Raw genomic sequence first — 17,951 nt, forward strand, 5'->3', positions numbered from 1 at the left:
TGCTTTTTAATATGCTGTCTAGGTTGGTCATAACTTTCCTTCCAAGGAGTAAGCGTCTTTTAATTTAAGGGCTGCAGTCAGCATCTGCAGTGATTTTGGAGCCCCAAAACATAAAGTCTGACACTGTTTCCCCATCTATTTCCCATGAAGTGAGGGGACCAGATGCCATGATCTTTGTTTTCTGAATGCTGAGCTTCAAGCCAACTTTTTCACTCTCCTCTTTCACTTTCATCAAGAGGCTTTTGAGTTCCTCTTCACTTTCTGCCATAAGGGTGGTGTCATCTGCATATCTGAGGTTATTGATATTTCTCCCAGCAATCTTGATTCCAGCTTGTGCTTCTTCCAGCCCAGCGTTTCTCATGATGTACTCTGCATATAAGTTAAATAAACAGGGTGACAATATACAGCCTTGACGTACTCCTTTTCCTACATGGAATCAGTCTGTTGTTCCATGTGCAGTTCTAACTATTTCTCAAGAGGCAGGTCAGGTGGTCTGGTATTCCTATGTCTTTCAGAATTTTCCACATTTTATTGTGATCCACATAGTCAAAGGCTTTGGCATAGTCAATAAAGCAGAAATAGATGTTTTTCTGGAACTCTCTTGCTTTCTCCATGATCCAGTGGATGTTGCCAATTTGATCTCTGGTTCCTCTGCTTTTTCTCAAACCAGCTTGAACATCTGGAAGTTCATGGTTCACGTATTGCTGAAGCCTGGCTTGGAGAATTTGGAGCATGATTTTACTAGCGTGTGAGATGAGTGCAGTTGTGCGGTAGTTTGAGCATTCTTTGGCATTGCCCTTCTTTGGGATTAGAATGAAAACTGACCTTTTCCAGTCCTGTGGCCACTGCTGAGTTTTCCAAATTTGCTGGCATATTGAGTGCAGCACTTTCACAGCATCATCTTTCAGGATTTGAAATAGCTCAACTGGAATTCCATCACTAGCTTTGTTCATAGTGATGCTTTCTAAGGCCCACTTGACTTCACATTCCAAGATGTCTGGCTCTAGGTGAGTGATCACACCATCGTGATTATCTTGGTCATGAAGATCTTTTTTGTACAGTTCTTCTGTGTATTCTTGCCACCTCTTCTTAATATCTTTTGCTTCTGTTAGGTCCATACCATTTCTGTTGTTTATCGAGCCCATCTTTGCATGAAATGTTCCCTTGGTGTCTCTAATTTTCTCGAAGAGATCTCTGCTGCTGCTACTGCTGCTAAGTCACTTCAGTCGTGTCCAACTCTGTGCGACCCTACAGACGGCAGCCCACCAGGCTCTGCCATCCCTGGGATTCTCCAGGCAAGAACACTGGAGTGGGTTGCCATTTCCTTCTCCAATGCATGAAAATGAAAAGTGAAATGAAGTGGCTCAGTCATGTCGAACTTTTAGCGACCCCATGGACTGCAGCCCACCAGGCTCCTCCATCTATGGGATTTTCCAGGCAAGAGTACTGGAGTGGGGTGCCATTGCCTTCTCCAATGAACTGTATAGTCCATTGAATTCTCCAGGCCAGAATATTGGAGTGGTAGCCTTTCCCTTCTCCAGGGTATCTTCCCAACCCAGGGATCGAACTTAGGTCTCCCACACTGCAGGCAGATTCTTTACCAGCTGAGCCACAAGGGAAGCCTGAGGACTCGAGAATCTTTTCACTGTGGCCAATGGAGAAGTTGATGACAAAGACTTCAGGACTCTCCAGATCTAGAATATTCTGTCTTCCTGTCCTCACTGTGACTCTCAACTAGAAGCTCCAGGGAAGAATCTGCTTCCAAGTTCATTCAGGTACTTGGCAGAATTCAGTTCCTTGAAACTGTAGGTTTGAGGTTGCCAAAGCCTCGCTGCCTGTGGGATGAAGATTGCTTTCAATTTCAGAAGTCTCTTCACTTCTTACGTGGCAATCTTCTTAATATCTTCTGCTTCTGTTAGGTCCCTACCATTACTGTCCTTTATCGAGCCCATCTTTGCATGAAATGTTCCCTTGGTATCTCTGATTTTCTTGAAGAGATCTCTAGTTTTTCCTATTCTGTTGTTTTCCTCTATTTCTTTGCATTGATCGCTGAGGAAGGCTTTCTTATCTCTCCTTGCTATTCTTTGGAACTCTGCATTCAGATACTTATATCTTTCCTTTTCTCCTTAGCTTTTCACTTCTCTTCTTTTCACCGCTATTTGTAAGGTCTCCCCAGACAGCCATTTTGCTTTTTTGCATTTCTTTTCCATGGGGATGGTCTAGATCTCTGTCTCCTGTACAATGTCATGAACCTCCATCCATAGTTCATCAGGCACTCTGCCTATCAGATCTAGTCCCTTAAATCTATTTCTCACTTCCACTGTATAATCATAAGGGATTTGATTTAGGTCATATCTGAATGGTTGAGTGGTTTTCCCTACTTTCTTCAATTTCAGTCTGAATTTGGCAATAAGGAGTTCATGATCTGAGCCACAGTCAGTTCCCAGTCTTGTTTTTGCTAACTGTATAGAGCTTCTCCATCCTTAGCTGCAAAGAATATAATCAATCTGATTTTGGTGTTGACCATCTGGTGATGTGCATGTGTAGAGTCTTCTCTTGTGTTGTTGAAAGATGGTGTTTGCTATGACCAGTGCTTTCTCTTGGCAAAACTCTATTAGCCTTTGCCCTGCTTCATTCTGTACTCTAAGGCCAATTTGCCTGTTACTCCAGGTGTTTCTTGACTTCCTACTTTTGCATTCCAGTCCCCTATAATGAAAAGGCTATCTATTTTGGGTGTTAGTTCTAAAAGGTCTTGTAGGTCTTCATAGAACTGTTCAGTTCAGCTTCTTCAACGTTACTGGTTGGGGCATAGGCTTGGATTACTGTCACACTGAATGGTTTGCCTTGGAAATGAACAGAGATCATTTTGTTGTGTTTGAGATTGCATCCAAGTACTGCATTTCGGACTCTTTTGTTGACCCGATGGCTACTCCATTTCTTCTAAGGGATTCCTGCCCACAGTAGTAGATATAATGGTCATCTGAGTTAAATTCACCTATTCCAGTCCATTTTAGTTCACTTATTCCTAGAATGTCTGCGTTCATTCTTGCCATCTCCTGTTTGACCACTTCCAATTTGCCTTGATTCATGGACCTAACATTCCAGGTTCCTATGCAATATTGCTCTTTATGGCATCAGACCTTGCTTCTATCACCACATCCACAGTATTGTTTTTGCTTTGGCTCCATTCCTTCATTCTTTCTGGAGTTATTTCTCCACTGATCTCCAGTAGCATATTGGGCACTTACCGACCTGGGGAATTCCTCATTTAGTATCCTATCATTTTGCCTCTTCATACTGTTCCTGGGGTTCTCAAGGCAAGAATACTGAAGTGGTTTGCCATTCCCTTCTCCAGTGGACCACATTCTGTCAGACCTCTCCACCATGACCCGCCCGTCTTGGGTGGCCCCACACAGCATGGCTTAGTTTCATTGAGTTACACAAGGCTGTGGTCCGTGTGATCAGATTGACAAATAAAGCTTTTAGTGAGGCACAAAAGACAGCTTTTTCCTTGACCCTTCCAGTGCAGATGGCCACCATCACTTGAAGAAAAGTTTTCTTAGCGATTCAAGGTGTCAACACAATCACAGCACAACAACTTACAGTTTTTAAAAATGAGAATTGTTGCTTTGACAAGTGTAGTATTACCAGAAATGTCAAATGGTTATGTGTGAGATATTGACTTTCCAAAGTTTAGTTTGTACATATGCAATCTTGTGATGTAACTGGAAATATATATTTCATCTTCTTCCATGATTCCTGGCACAGAACTCCTAAAATCTTTGTGATTTCCTAAGTGATAAGAACTATAGGGAGATCTTTTGTTATAATGTTTAGTGTTCCAGTTCCTGAAATAGCTGCAGAGCACAAAGGTGAAAAGAAGGTCTTATTATTCCTAACAAGCCCCTTTCAGCCACACCTGAGTTTGTCAATGAAGTTACTTTTGGAAAGCACCTAAGGGTGGAGCTGGTTGCCAGTAGAACCGACCATGTGATTAGAAGGTTGGCCCTTTCAGCCCTTTACCAACACCACTTTCCAGGGCTAGAGTGGCTAGAGATAGAGTTCAGCCACCGATGACCAATGGTTTAATCAATTGTATCTGTGTGATGGAGCCTTCATAAAGAACCCTAGTTGAAAGGTTTCAGAGTTTTAATGGGTTGGATGAATATATGGAGGTGCAGGAGTGGGGGTGGTGCACCCGAAGAGGACATGGAAGCTCAGAGCCCATTCCTGCCCTACGCATCTCTTCAGTCTGGCTATTACTGAGTTGTATCCATTTATGATCAACTGGCATATAGGAAGTAAACGGTATTCCTGAGTTCAGAACCCATGAAGGGGGCGCTGGGAACCTCGGATTGATAGGCAGTTGGTCAGAATCACAGGTAGCGACCTGGACTTGAGATTAGCATTTGAAAAGCGGGGGGCAGCCTTGTGGGACTGAGTCTTCAACCTGTGGGGTCTGAGACTGTCTCTGGATAATTGTAGGACATCTTGCTGGCACTGGAGAATTGATGAATGTGGAGGAAAAAACACGCACATTTGGTGACCAGAAGTGAAGAATTTTGTGAATAGACTGTTGGAGAGAAGAAACACAAGTTATTCCTATATAGTGTATTTTTAGAGGCAGAGAATTATGGCAAGTTCAATTAAGATTGTAGAAACATAATTTTATAATGGTCCAAAGAAACACAACTTGTTAGAGACAGCACACCAGGCTGGAAAATTTATTCCTGTCATTATCTGTAGAGGTGGGAGTACCTTCAGTTTACTTTCCAGATATTGAAATTGAGGAACAGACTTGATCAAGGATTCCTGTTTTTCTTTCTCTTCTGCCAGTCATTCAACTGTGCTGCTTTTGTTCAGAGTTTGGTTGAGAACATAATGTTTAATTCTTAAGGTTGAGAGTAGGAAACTATCTTAGTGTGGGCTTTCTCACGATACATGCTGATCATGAGATGTAATAGTTTAGAGCCATATTTAGGAAGTTACATTAAAAATTACATGAGTACTACCCAGCTGGGAAGAGAAGAGAGATATTTTTACTAAATGTTGGGAAGAAGAAAGTCCACTGGTAAATAGAAGAATTTGCACATACAACATGCGGTCTTCCCGGCAGGAAGCCTCAGGAGTTAAAGTCACTGTCCTCTGTATGGATGGCCCTGCTTAGAGCATCTTGGCTTAGTATGGTACCTTGCTAGCTTTATGGACACATAGATGTTTCTATTTTATTCTGTTTATACTGGAGGTAGTGGGCCACTGTGTTTCTCTGGGCTGCAAGTAAAAGCTGATACTGAGATAGTATCCACTGAAGAGCCAAGTTTTATGCTTTACCTCTGCTAGTTGAGCCCTGGCATGAAGGGTAAAGTTGGCTTCCTCTTTTGTAAAAGAAGATGCTGGTTAATCATCAGATGTAGGTTCTAAGCCAGAGGGCCTTTAAGAAATGAGAGGCAGATGTTTTTTTTTCCTGGCAGTAATTTGCAGATGAGCCAATAAGTACCACAGTGTTTTTTGTTTTTTTCCTTTCTTGGTAATTGTTTTTTAAAGAGAAAAAAATCAAATTTATTTCTCACATAAATGGGAAACAGTCTCTTAATATAACCCTTTAGTCCTTTTGTTCAATTAATATTAGTTGTGGTGGGCTACATTTGGTAATTATTTCCCGTCATCCTAAAAGTCAAATTAAGATTATTTCTCAAGAAGAGACTTGAAATAATTCTCCTTCCTTTAAAATCAAAATGTAAAACTGTCCCTTGTATAGGGAAATGCTCCTGGGTCATTCCTTAAGGATCTGATGGCTTCTAACACCAGAGTATCCCAGAAGTAGCTAAACTCATGGGTTTTTTCTTATAAAGCACTTTTGTGTATTTGAAAGCATTATAAGCTCTTTTCAAGAAGCTGGCAGTGTGCTTCTTAGATTGTTGTGGCTTTTCCTTTCCTGTTGTCCCTGATGAATATGGTGCTTAGAACTCAGCTAGTGCCATAAATGCTGGCTGACAGAGGAGTGTCTTTCTGTGCTCCCAGGTTGGCTGGTAGGGTGTGATTGTATAGCTCCCATGCCCTCTTCCCCCCAAGTTATGTAACGACAGCTGACATTTTACCTTGGTGCTTCTTTTACTCTCTGGGTCAAGGAATGTGCTGGTGTTTACTTTGGCATTTGAAGATTCTTTGAAGGTTAGATTGAACCTCCTCTCTAACCCTGTCTCCTGTTATGTCACAACACAAGTGCAAGTCTTCAGGCAGGTGGTTTTTCATCAGCCTTTAAGCCAGAGATGTAGATGAAAACCTTCGAGAGTGGGTAGGAGACTGACATGACCTGGATGTGCTCAAGCATGTTCTCAGCCCAAGCTGAACAGTAGACTTGCCTGGAGAATGTCTAAAACTCACGGGGCCCAGGTCACAGCCCACACCAGTAGGAGTCTAGGAGATGGGACCCAGGTGGTTACTGAGGTTGGCAGTCATATCCTAGGGGCAGATATCTTCACTGCAGAGATTGAAGTGCTGTGGGTTGTTTTCTCTACTTTTTCTAAAGCTCTGTCCATGGTCTGAATCTTTGCTCATTTCATAGGAGCTGCACCTGTAACATCCTCTCTTCACCCTTCACTTATGCATCCATTTTCATCTTCTGGGTCTTATCTATTTCCCAAACTTCCAAATGGGCTTCCCTGGTAGCTCAGCTGGTAAAGAATTCACCTGCAGTTCAGGAGACACCGTTGGATTCCTGGGTCGGGAAGATCCCCTGGAGAAAGGATAGGTTACCCACTCTAGTATTCTTGGGCTTCCATGGTGGCTCAGACCTGGGTTCGATACTGGGTTGGGGAGATCCCCTGGAGGAGGGCATGGCAACCTGCTCCAGTATTCTTGCCTGGAGAATCCCCATGGACAGAGGAGCGTGGCAGGCTACAGTCCATGGGATCGCAAAGAGTTGGATATGACTGAGTAATGATCTTTGTGAATTTTCATAGCTTAAAAAATTGCATCCGTATCTAGTAGATACCAAGTAGTGACATATGCCATTAACTGTGCTCTCTCAATATCTGTATCATAACATCCAGCCCAGTGACCTCCTTTAATGACCTACACATATTAAATAGACCTACAAATATTAAAATGTTTTTGGGGCTTCTGGTTATCCTTATTTAAATGTAAGTTATTGTTTTAAAACTTAATGTTTCCTTCTACCTCAGTAGTTTTAAACTATTTTAAGCTATGGATTCCTTTGAAACTGATATAAACTGTAGACCTTCATCCCAGAAAAGTGCTCATAAGAACAATACTCTGTTTTACATACAATCATTAGACTCAGGACCGCCTCTGAAGCATGCCCTTGGACTTGTTTTATCTGCTTATTCTCAACTAAGACAAGGTTATGAGGAAAGGGATTTTTTTTTTTAATGGGGCGAGGGTGAGAGGAAGGTAGTTCGGGAGAGATCTTTTCTTGGGAACCGCAGTGTGAGAATGAAAATAGGGTCTTCTGACAGAAAGATGCCTTTGGCCTGAGGGGAAGAGGGTCTTGCACAGGTAGGACATCATCATTCTTTCCTCCCGTCTCATCCCGGGCAAGGTTGAGTGGACCGAGCAGTGGGACTCCAATGCAAAGCAGGCAGAACTAATTGTACAACTGACCACTAGATGTCACCACAACACCAGTTAATTTGATGGCTTTGGGCACTAGTTGCCTAAACTCAGATGTAGAATAGCTGCAGCGAGAAAAGCTGCAGCGACTTCCTGTCAGGGTCCAAATTCTGTCAGCTGTCTACAGGGTTTGCTTTCATTATTGTTCTTTCAATATAAAGGCGACAAAATGGTGGACAAAGATATATTCACTATCCATGTATGGACAAGGAAAGAAAAGAGAGATAGGTCAGGTGGAGAGTTTCTGATTTCCTCTGGAAATAATTTCTTGGACATAGCTCTTCCTGTCTCTGTGAAAATGGGTGTTGACTGGACAGGCCTTTCAAGCTTCTAAAATAGCAAGTTCGTTTTGTTATGTAACTCACTTTCCTGATACCGGTATCCATTTGAAGCCACTTGTGACTGCGCTTTCAATAAAAATTTGGGTGATGTGCTATTACTTAACAAAGGGCATTTTTCTTGATGGGGCATTTTTTTTTAAGTTCTCTTTTTTTTCCCCTTGTAATACAGCCAAGTCTGTTGCCACTGTAGGCATTAAGCTCACTTTGTTTTCCTGGCCACACATTGCACCCTTGATCCCAGTCAAATCTTTTATAAATGCATATATTTTGGCAAGATAATAGGTGTCATGAATCTGTCTTCATTAATTTGCAAAAACAATTTTTTGTCAGGATATCCTTTAACATTAAAAATGTATTACTATAGCATTTTATTTTAAAATGAACACAATGAATATTTTTTGCTTCGGGCTAGTACAGTGATATCAGTATGTCAAAAACCTAGAGGGGGATGGTTGCCAGCTAACTCCATTTTGAAGTAGTTGACAACTGAGTGTGAAAGGAGTTCACTTCACCTTTCTGATTCTTGAGTTTTGAAAAAGACCCTTTGGAAGTAAATAAACTTAACTGGAAAGTAAGCCTATGCTTCCATGTGCTCCAAATCTTGTGACCATTCTGTTACTAATCATGACATTGTTGATATAACCTGAGTCAGAATGGGTCTCTGGGGAGGAAATGACTTGATGTGTTCAAAGCAGGCTTCCCTGCTCAGCCCTCACCCAGGGGGAGTCACACTGGTTTAGGGAAGTGAGCAGCTCTCTCTGTGTGTAAAAGGAGCTCGAAAAGAAAGGGAGGGAGGCAAGCCTCTTTGAGTCTGTTTTAGAATTCCTGTCGGGACAAGACTGCCATCCCTTGTGGGAAGTATCTGCTCAGAAATGCTGCCTCATGAGAGCTTTGTAGCAAGGCCTGCATGGGCTGTGCTATGTAGTTCAGGCCACAGGACCTGCTTCTCGAGCCCACTGATGTTTTTGTCTCTTACAGATTCATAGCTTTAAGGGCTACTGGGAAAAACTGAACTCCAACCTGGAATATGTTAAGTACTCCAAGCCACACTTACACTATAACAACAGCGTGGTCAGAAGAGAGTGGCACAACCTGATCTCAGAAGAGGTGTGTGTGGGTTCCTGAAAGGAGAGCAGGAAGCCCTGCAGATTAGGTTAGGTGAGGCCCTTAGGTCATAAGGCTGGCTTCGGTCCAGCACTCTCTGCCATTGCCAGGCCCTGTTCATTAGTGCTGCTGGTCCCCAGTAGGCAGACCAAGGTGCTTCTGTGACCTTTTTCTCTTCAAGAGGAAATTAAAGTGCAAAAAGGTTAAGGGACACAAAACACATTCAGAGTAGAAGTGAGATTCACATTTGAGTCTCAGATGTTTTCTTGCATTACTTACATAGTTAAGAAGTGATTTTAAAAAATCTCTAAGTTCCCAAATTTGTGGTTGCTAGGAGTTAGGGAGGGCTTCCCTGATGGCTTAGTGGTAAAGAATCCGCCTGCCAGTGCAGGAGACGTGGGTTTGATCCCTTGATGGGAAGGATCCCCTGGAGGAGGAAATGGCAACCCATTCCAGTATTCTTGCCTGGGAAATCCCATAGACAGAGGAGCCTGGCGGGCTACAGTCCATAGAGTGACAGAGAGTCAGACACGACTGATCAACTGAGCACAGACAGGTTAGGAATGGTTGAAAGCAAAAGAGTGAATATGACCCCTATAAAGGGGTAACACAAGGGCGATCTTGGGGGTGATAGAGCAGTTCTGTATCTGGATTATGGTTGTACATTGTCATATGTGAACCTATACATGTGATAAAATGACAGAACTGTATGCTCGCTGATTTGGGTATTGTACTATTGTTGTTTATATAAGATATGAACACTGGGAGAGACTGGGTGAAGTATATGAGCTCTCTCTGCAGCATTGTTGGATATAGTTGTAGTGTTATTGTATTGATATATAAAATATAGTTGGACTTGCAGCTCCCTGAAAACTTGTAATAGTTTCAGAATAAAGCTTTTTAAAGCCAATTTTTAAAGAATCTAGGTGTTATGATTACCTTGAAAGAAAGTCTCCTTTTTTTCTGACCTCTTAACTATATTGTATTATGACGTTAATGTGAAAAATGTCACCCACAAAACCTTCACCTTCCATACCTCTGATGTATTTTCACTCCTAGAAAACAGGAAAAAGAAGGTCTACGGTGTATGTGAGAAATATTCTTGATAATGCAATAAAGTAAGTAAAATGAAGGATTATTATAGCTGTAAGATGGCTATCTTTTGTAATTACTTTGCTGGCTGCCTTTCAGGGAAGTAGCTTATTACTTTTGTTATATTCTCAATGAGATGATGCTGTTAGCAGCCACCCGAGCCCTGTTTTGGAGATTGGAGCTAGAGTTTCTTGTGGGAAAAGTTTATGTGTTAAACCTTTTAGATTTGCATCCTGGGGATGGATGACTCAGAAGGAATAAGTGGTAATGAAAGCTCTTATTAATAGAGCACTTTAGAGGGGTACAAGTAGTGGGTTGATTTTAAATAAGAGTTAGTCGGCTGGTGAACCTGCTCTTATTTTGAAAGCATGTTTTCTGAGTAGGTGAGTCATCTTGGAGTGCTGCAAGCATAGGCCCCCTTCCAACCCCTGTTCTATTTTCTGTTCCCATTATTTCCAATAACTGAGAGCTGCAATTGTTCTAAATTACCGTCATTGTTTGCACTAAAGAGTTTTGAGATTTTATAATTGCTTAATGTGGCTTTTGCCAAGTTGATTAAAGTTTTTGAGGTTTTCAGCAGCCTGAGAACAGTTTCTGCAGTGGTTTTATGGGTTTTTAAACGACAATATCTTTGTATGGTATTGTGGGTTTTTTTTTTTATTATTAATGTTTCCTGTGTGAATAACATTGGCTAATTTTTCTTGTAGGGTGATTTCTAACCTAGAAGCAAAGAATTTGGGTAAGAAAATACCTGTAATAAGGCTTTCTGGATTTCAGTCAGTTGTTTGTTTGTAACACCATTCTTCCTCCCACTGTGGGTTGGCAGGGAAATCACTTCCACTAGCTCAGTGAAGGCAACACCCTTTACTATCTTCCTGTCAGAGCGACTCCCAGTTTCTTCCTTGTCTATCTTGGCACCAGGTCCTTTGGGAACAGCTGTTGAATGTGCTTTTGCTGTCGGACTCCCTGTCTGTAGGTTTTGCTCCTATTTCCCTGTAGAACTGATCTAATTAACATGCTCGCTGACTGTACTCGCAGGGTGTACTTGCCTTGGCCTAGAGCTATTCTCTCTCCAGCTAGCTATCTGTGGGACTCTTTCACACCTCTTAAAAGTCAGCCTCGCTTTTTTTTTTTTTAAGCTGTTATTTTTCTGTTGTTTTATGGGCTTGGATGTTTAGGTATACACTGGGTGACCCTAATGGAAATTGTTTTATACAGTGATTTGCTGCACATCCTGCAGCTGTGCACACAGCCCACGTGAGCAGTGAAGTCACTGAGCAGCCCTGGGGGAACAGGTCGTCCCGGCCTGAAGCCAGGGCTCTGCCACCAACCCCAGGCAGGATCAGTCAGCCAGGGGTGTGAGCATGCTTGCAGGCTCCCCTTCTTGCGTCGCTCAGGGATTTGTAGTATGGGAAGTGTGACTGGTCTGGCTGAGGTTTCTGTGTCCTCTGCTCCCACTCTGGTTAGAGCTTCTGCTCCTGTACTTCAGGAACATTTGCATCTGTTACTAGTCATTCTCTCTTGATGCACTTTAGAGAACTCGCTGCTTCCTCTCACATTCTTTGTTTGTGCTAGTTTCCTTGGAAGAAAGTCACTGTCAGAAGTGAACATTCTTTGTGAACTGTGGGACAACCGTGAAAACTGCTGGGCTCTAGTTTTGAATTTTTCATCATGAAGGTTGTGTAGGATCCAGTTAGGATCTATCCCAAGGGGTCAAGAAGCATCTGTGCCCTCCTGAAAGGAGTCCTCAGCTCCCTGACCAGGGCAGTTCTACCTATTGACCGGCACTGTGACTCGGGTTCTAGCAGAGGAAGATGGGGCATGAAGGTGCTCTAGGAGATCTTCCTAGAGACAGCGTTTGCCTGCCCCTCCAGCCTTGCTGGCACAGTGCAAATCACGGTGGAGAAAGTGCCATTTGGTTTAACCTTACATACCATTTTTCCATCTCAGTCTAACTACATTTTCAGTCCAATAACTTGTGCCAGCTATTATTTGCCGCAGTAATTGACTGCGGTGACTGGTCCCCTCAGTAATTCTATAAACTACAAGCTGGAGTCAGAAAGAAGGGAGTCACTTGATCCTTCCACTCAGTCCCCCTTCCTGGGTTTGTCACTCCTTAGGTTTAAGAGAGGACCTGAGATGTTTAGTCTCCTGTGAAGCAGAGGATCTCAGTGACAAGTCTCACATTGAAGAGAACTGAAGCCAGAGGGCACTGGTGTTGGGAATGTGTTCCTTGTGTTCTCTCTTTCAAGCTGTGCCTCTCTCTGGTTCACAGTGCTCCCTGCATATCACCTGAGTGAAAAGTTGCAGCGTGTAGGACAAGGTCACACTGATTGAAAAGTTTTCATCCCATCAGGAAAGTGTTATATTTTCCCAATGACTCAGAGAAGGGAAGCCCAGACTGAGGCCTCTTCCTTCTGGTCATTTCCTAAAAACCACCCTGCTTGACTATCGCTCCGTTTAATTTCAGAGCCAAGATTAACACCCCTCTTCCAGGAGGAAGACAACCACCAGCAGCTGCTTATCGGGCTGGTAAGTGGGACGTTTGGTGCTGGCAAACAGTGAGCTCCAAGGAAAGGGGAGAGGGCTAGATTGTATTTCTCATTCTGATCTTGTTTTTTATCTGTCAACACATGGTTGTTGCCATCCACTCACTGTAGGCCCTGTGTGTTCACTAGTAAGGAACACATATATGATTTCTACCCTCTTGGTCTTTATAACACAAATTAATCAGTCACCCCAATAAATGTATAATTATAAAGCATCATAAAGAAATGTATAGCACTGAGAGTATTTAAAACAGGAAAGACCAGCATCTCTGTGGCCTTTGTATTTGGGTTTAAAATACAAAGGAATAAAGTATTCTTTCTCAAGAGGTCTTACCACTAGGAAGATCAAAGATGTAAAGCAAAATAAATTAATTGAAGAGCAGAATTAGCAAATAAATCCAAAATCTTAAAAAAAAACACAACTAGTTAAACATCTAAATCTGAAAAACATCTTTAACTGAAAAATTAATTTAAAAAAATTTAATAAAATATTTTAATGCTGTGCAGGCCTAGGAATGGGATAATCTATTACCTTAGATAAGGCTAGTTTAAAAATATGAGAAAAATATGTGTAAATACATAGCCATACACTTAAAAATTCTAGTTAAACAATGTTTCCTTGGCAAATAGAAATTACAAACTTGAGCCAAGGAGAAATAGAAAACCTGAAAGTATAATAACCATAAAATAATTTGGAAAAAATGTCAAAGATTATCTCAAAAAAAAGGCCCCAAGTTATCTAATGAGTTAGTTCTTTCAAACTTTTAAAAACCAGATTATTCTCATATTATGTAAAATATTTTTGAAGAAAGATGGGAAGCTTTATACTCACTTTAAAAAGCATGATCTTTAAGCCAGAGTCTGACAATGACCACTTTTACTTCTGAATATAGATACCACAAGCTTAATTAAAATACTTTCCAATACGCTGTTTGAAAATACAACTTGGCCACATGGGCTTGTTTCCAGGAAGGCTTAATATTAGAAAATATATTAATGTAGTTCATCATATCACTGAGTCCAAGAGGCAAAAATGATTCTATGAGTGCTAAAAGTTGATGAAAGTATAATTCCACTCTTGGAATTTTAAACAAAGTTTAGTCTAATACTAGTAGCCAGCATCCTTCTTAATCTCACTTTGGAGGCATTCCTATTAAAATCAGAAAGAAGCTAAGTATACTTCCTATTTTCACTAAAATTTTACATTATTCTAAAAATTCTAGCCAATGAAAGAAGAAAAAAGAGTAAAAGGAGATGGTATAATTGTCTAATGAAACAACAAAATAATCAACTGGGAAAATGGAAAATAATAAAATTTTAAAAATAAAGAATAAAAATAATAATGTAAGTTAGTAAGCTGACAATGCTATATTTATTTTCATTTTATTAGAATTAACCAGTTGGAAAAGATGGTGAAAAACAGTATATAATTTCCAAATCCTTAGCATCTAGCTTTAATGAAATTACAAACAAAAAGCCAATGAAATTTCTGACAATTGACTAAGTGACTCACTTAACAAAATAAGAAAGAGTGGGACCAACATTACAAGATACCTAAATGTGCTTTTAATCTGCAATAATTGGAAAAATATGGCACTAACACAAAGATAGGAAATTATGATTTAATTTTGAATATTTGGTGAATGATAAATGAAATATTTAAAAATAAATGTGAAAAGAAATAATTTTTAGTCAGTTGATCAATCAGTGGTTGACAATTTTGAAAAGTCAATTAAATTAGGTTTTTCCCACCCCAAATATCACTTTATACCATAGAAATATCAGATTAAGGAATCTAATATAAAAATTAGTATAATGTATATATTATTTAAATAAAATTAACATGTAAATATAAAAAATTAAACTTAATAACTTGAATAAAATAAGTAGGCAATTAAATAATACTGAGAAAGCTTTTCAAGTGTATTATTGAATGTAAACATATTGGAGAAGATTGATTGAAATCTTGAAACAGAACAACAAAAAGGCAAGCAATAATATTTAGAAAAAAATATTTGCCACATAATGTGATTAAAGGATAGCATTTGGCATATAAATAAAGCTTATAAATCAGTAAGAGAACAATATACCAGAAAGGAAATGGACAAATACTGTTACCAGTGAATTTTCAAAAGTTAATTTAGGCTGAAAATATCTCGAGTTGGGGCAGAGAAAGAAAAACAATACTTAACATTGCTATAACCAAATGACAAACAGAATAAGTAGTTTTTTGTTTGTTTCTGCCTATCAAATTGACAAAAATTAAAAATTATATTAGGAAGGGTCAGAGTATGGGGGATTTGACAGTCTCATGCAATGGAATTTGAAATTAGTATTAATATAACCTCAGTAGAAGGCATTTCAGCAGTATTTCTGTAAGTCTAAGTACAGGACCCAAGAAATTCCATTTCTAGGAATTTAGCCTGACAAAATAATCAAGGATATGACAAACAACCCTTGTATACAGATTTTTTGGTGGTATTATTAATAGTAATAAATATTCCATGCGTATATGAAGGGAATAAATAGTTCAATTATAGTATTTTTTTATAAAATTGGTTACTGTACAACTATTTAACTAGTGTGATAAAGAATATTTAATGACAAACTATTAAATAAAAAAGCAGTTTGTAAAATATTAGAATGACTATACACACTGGAAAAAAGGAAAGTAAAAATACTGAAATGTTAATGTAAATGGTAGGATTATGAGCAATGTAAGTTTTCATATATATGATTATTATAGAAAAATTAAATGACAAGAATATGCATCATATTTTATGCAGAAAAAGATAATGTTTTTTTAAAAAAGCTTAATCATTTAATACATGCAGGAGACTGAAATTATATACCACTCTGTCTTGGCCCAGGATGCCATGGGCTTAGTTTTGCCTAGGGTGTCTGTTGTAAATCTGTTTAGATATTAATAGAAGATACATATATACATGTGTGTGTGTTGTCAGTTGTACAATTCCCATGGTGTTTATTGGTACAAAGATTTCTCTAGCCAAGAGGATCTGTTGCTAAGCAAGGCATTTAGACAAAAGAGACAAGAAAAGGTAGAAGGTAAGAGAAAAGCAAAAAGCTGGGAATGCTGCACTAATTGGGGAGCCCCAGGAATGGACCTAACAGTGCGGCTATAGAAGCAAGCCCATTTGGAGGCATTTGAATAAATTTTTCCATACCTTTGCATGTCAGGGCACTGCGTGGAATTGTTTTAGCCATTGTGCAGAGGGAGGTACCTGGGACATTTCCTTTTTATTCCAGCCTCTGTCCTTCCAAACATCCAAACCCTGTTCCTTCCCATTAGCATAGACTTTCCATGTTTAGAGTTGCTCCTGTTAGTTCTCCAGAGCCAGGAAGACTTCAATCCTTTGGTAGATCCCAAAGCTTTTGACTACTGAGCCTGGTGATTTCCACTGGCTAACTTCACTGGCTACGTTGGAGAATTCTTAACAGGACTGGCAGCCTGACTCTCAGCTGCTCACCGGGCTTTGGGTGTACCATAAGTCATTCCTCTTGAGGAAAATGGTAGTGCCACCTGATTTATGCCCATTAAAGGAAAATCATGGGTTATACATTTCTGCTAGTGGGATCTTCAGGTCCAATATTTTTCATATTGATAGTGAATGTTAATAAATGAATTCAAACCAGTTGCAGGTATGAGTGGGTAGGTTGTGACTTATCTACATTCTGTTTTCAGATGGTGTCTGAACTAAGAGACCATCTTTTGAGACATCTACAGGGTGTAGAGAAGAAAAAAATTGAACAGATGGTTCTGGACTACGTTTCGAAACTGGTTGGTTTTGCTTTATCTTCTCTACCCATGCACCCCTCCCCCAACCCATCTCCTTGGTCCCCTGGTGTATAGTTTCCAGTGGTTCAGTATGTTTTTCATATTAGGATTTTGGATCTCTCCTGTCCTCACACCTTTATATATGATGCTTTAGATTGAAGAAGGGGGAAAAAGAACAAAAAAACAAGGAGGACATGGCCTTGGAAGTGGTTTATTTTTCCCTTCCAGTAGTGGTTATATATGCTTATGGAACAGTGCATATATATGTTTACGTATGCATGGAACAGTGATGAATTCAGCATGGGTGCCAAATGTTCATGTCATCTTGGCATTTTCTAGCTCCTTGTTAAACTGTAGGTAGTAATTTCTGTACATGGAGGTTTATGCATACATGAGAGAACTTGAACTTCAATCCTTAATTAGCTCCAACAGCCAAATTAGGCAAGATTCCAGCTCAGTTATATAAATACTACCACATTAGAATCTACAGGTGAGATTGGCAGCTCATTTACCGAGTAGCCACTCATTGAAATTGTGTGATCAAACTTAATAACACTGGTCCTTGTGTAAACATAAATGATGAGGCTGGATTGAAATTTGAGCCTGTCTTGGTATCTTTCAAAATGCATGTGGAACTGAGGCCTGACCCTACTTAGAATCTAGAAATAATATGATAGATTAAAAATTTTTAAGTATTTAAATATAAAGAAAGAGAAAAAAAAAAACTCCAATACTCCATTTCTCTAGTTTGGATAGGACTAGTGTGTAAATATGAACAAATATTTTTGCATTGAACTCCAGAAGATTTAATTTATTGGATATGGCCCTGATTTAATTTCATGTTCAGTTTTTATAGTTTTCCCCTTTTATTGCAGTCACTAGTATCTGTTTTTAAATGATATATTTGAATTTCTACAGCAAAGTTTGACTTTTATAGTTTTTAATATATTAGGAGAGGTTGGTATTTGCATATACTAATGTGTACAAGCAGGGCATTGGAACTTTCTTAAATAATAATTCTTTGCGATAGAAAAGGAACTCACTTTACAAATGTGTTACTGATCTTTCTTATGTTGATACTGACTTTATTTCACTGTCCTTTTTTAAAAAAATTTTTTTTGTTTATTTATTTTTGGTTGTGCTGGGTCTTCATTGCTGTGCAAGTTTTTCTCTAATTGCGCCAAGTGGGGGCTACCCTTTGTTGCAGGGTATAAGCGTCTCATTTTGGTAACTTCTTGTTGCAAAATGCAGGCTCAAGGGTGCATGGGCTTCAGTAGTTACAGTGTGTAGGTTCAACAGTTGCTATCCCCAGGCTCTAGAGCACAGGCTCAATAGTTGTGGCATACGGGTTTAGTTGCTGTGCAGCATGTGGGATCCTTCTGGACCAGCGATCGAACCTGTGTCTTCTGCACCGGCAGCAGATTCTTTACCATTGAG

General features: G+C 39.8%; 1 protein-coding gene across 5 annotated transcripts in view; it reads left to right on the top strand.

Moving 5' to 3' along the window:
- Positions 1-17,951, top strand: part of GSAP (gamma-secretase activating protein) — a 102,277-nt gene that overhangs the window by 71,267 nt on the left and 13,059 nt on the right. For 3 of the 5 annotated variants that reach the window (XM_055420702.2, XM_088834113.1, XM_088834120.1), the window contains 5 exons: positions 8,952-9,080; positions 10,137-10,195; positions 10,877-10,908; positions 12,640-12,701; positions 16,422-16,517. In XM_055420702.2, coding sequence (XP_055276677.2) covers positions 8,952-9,080; positions 10,137-10,195; positions 10,877-10,908; positions 12,640-12,701; positions 16,422-16,517 — 378 coding nt within the window. The remainder of the gene's footprint in view (positions 1-8,951; positions 9,081-10,136; positions 10,196-10,876; positions 10,909-12,639; positions 12,702-16,421; positions 16,518-17,951) is intronic. The other 2 variants (XM_055420705.2, XM_055420706.2) reach the window with 1 other exon arrangement.

Source organism: Moschus berezovskii, chromosome 3 (genome assembly GCF_049115385.1).
Source record: "Moschus berezovskii isolate FMDL1 chromosome 3, NW_MosBer_1.0, whole genome shotgun sequence".
NCBI lineage: Eukaryota > Metazoa > Chordata > Mammalia > Artiodactyla > Moschidae > Moschus > Moschus berezovskii.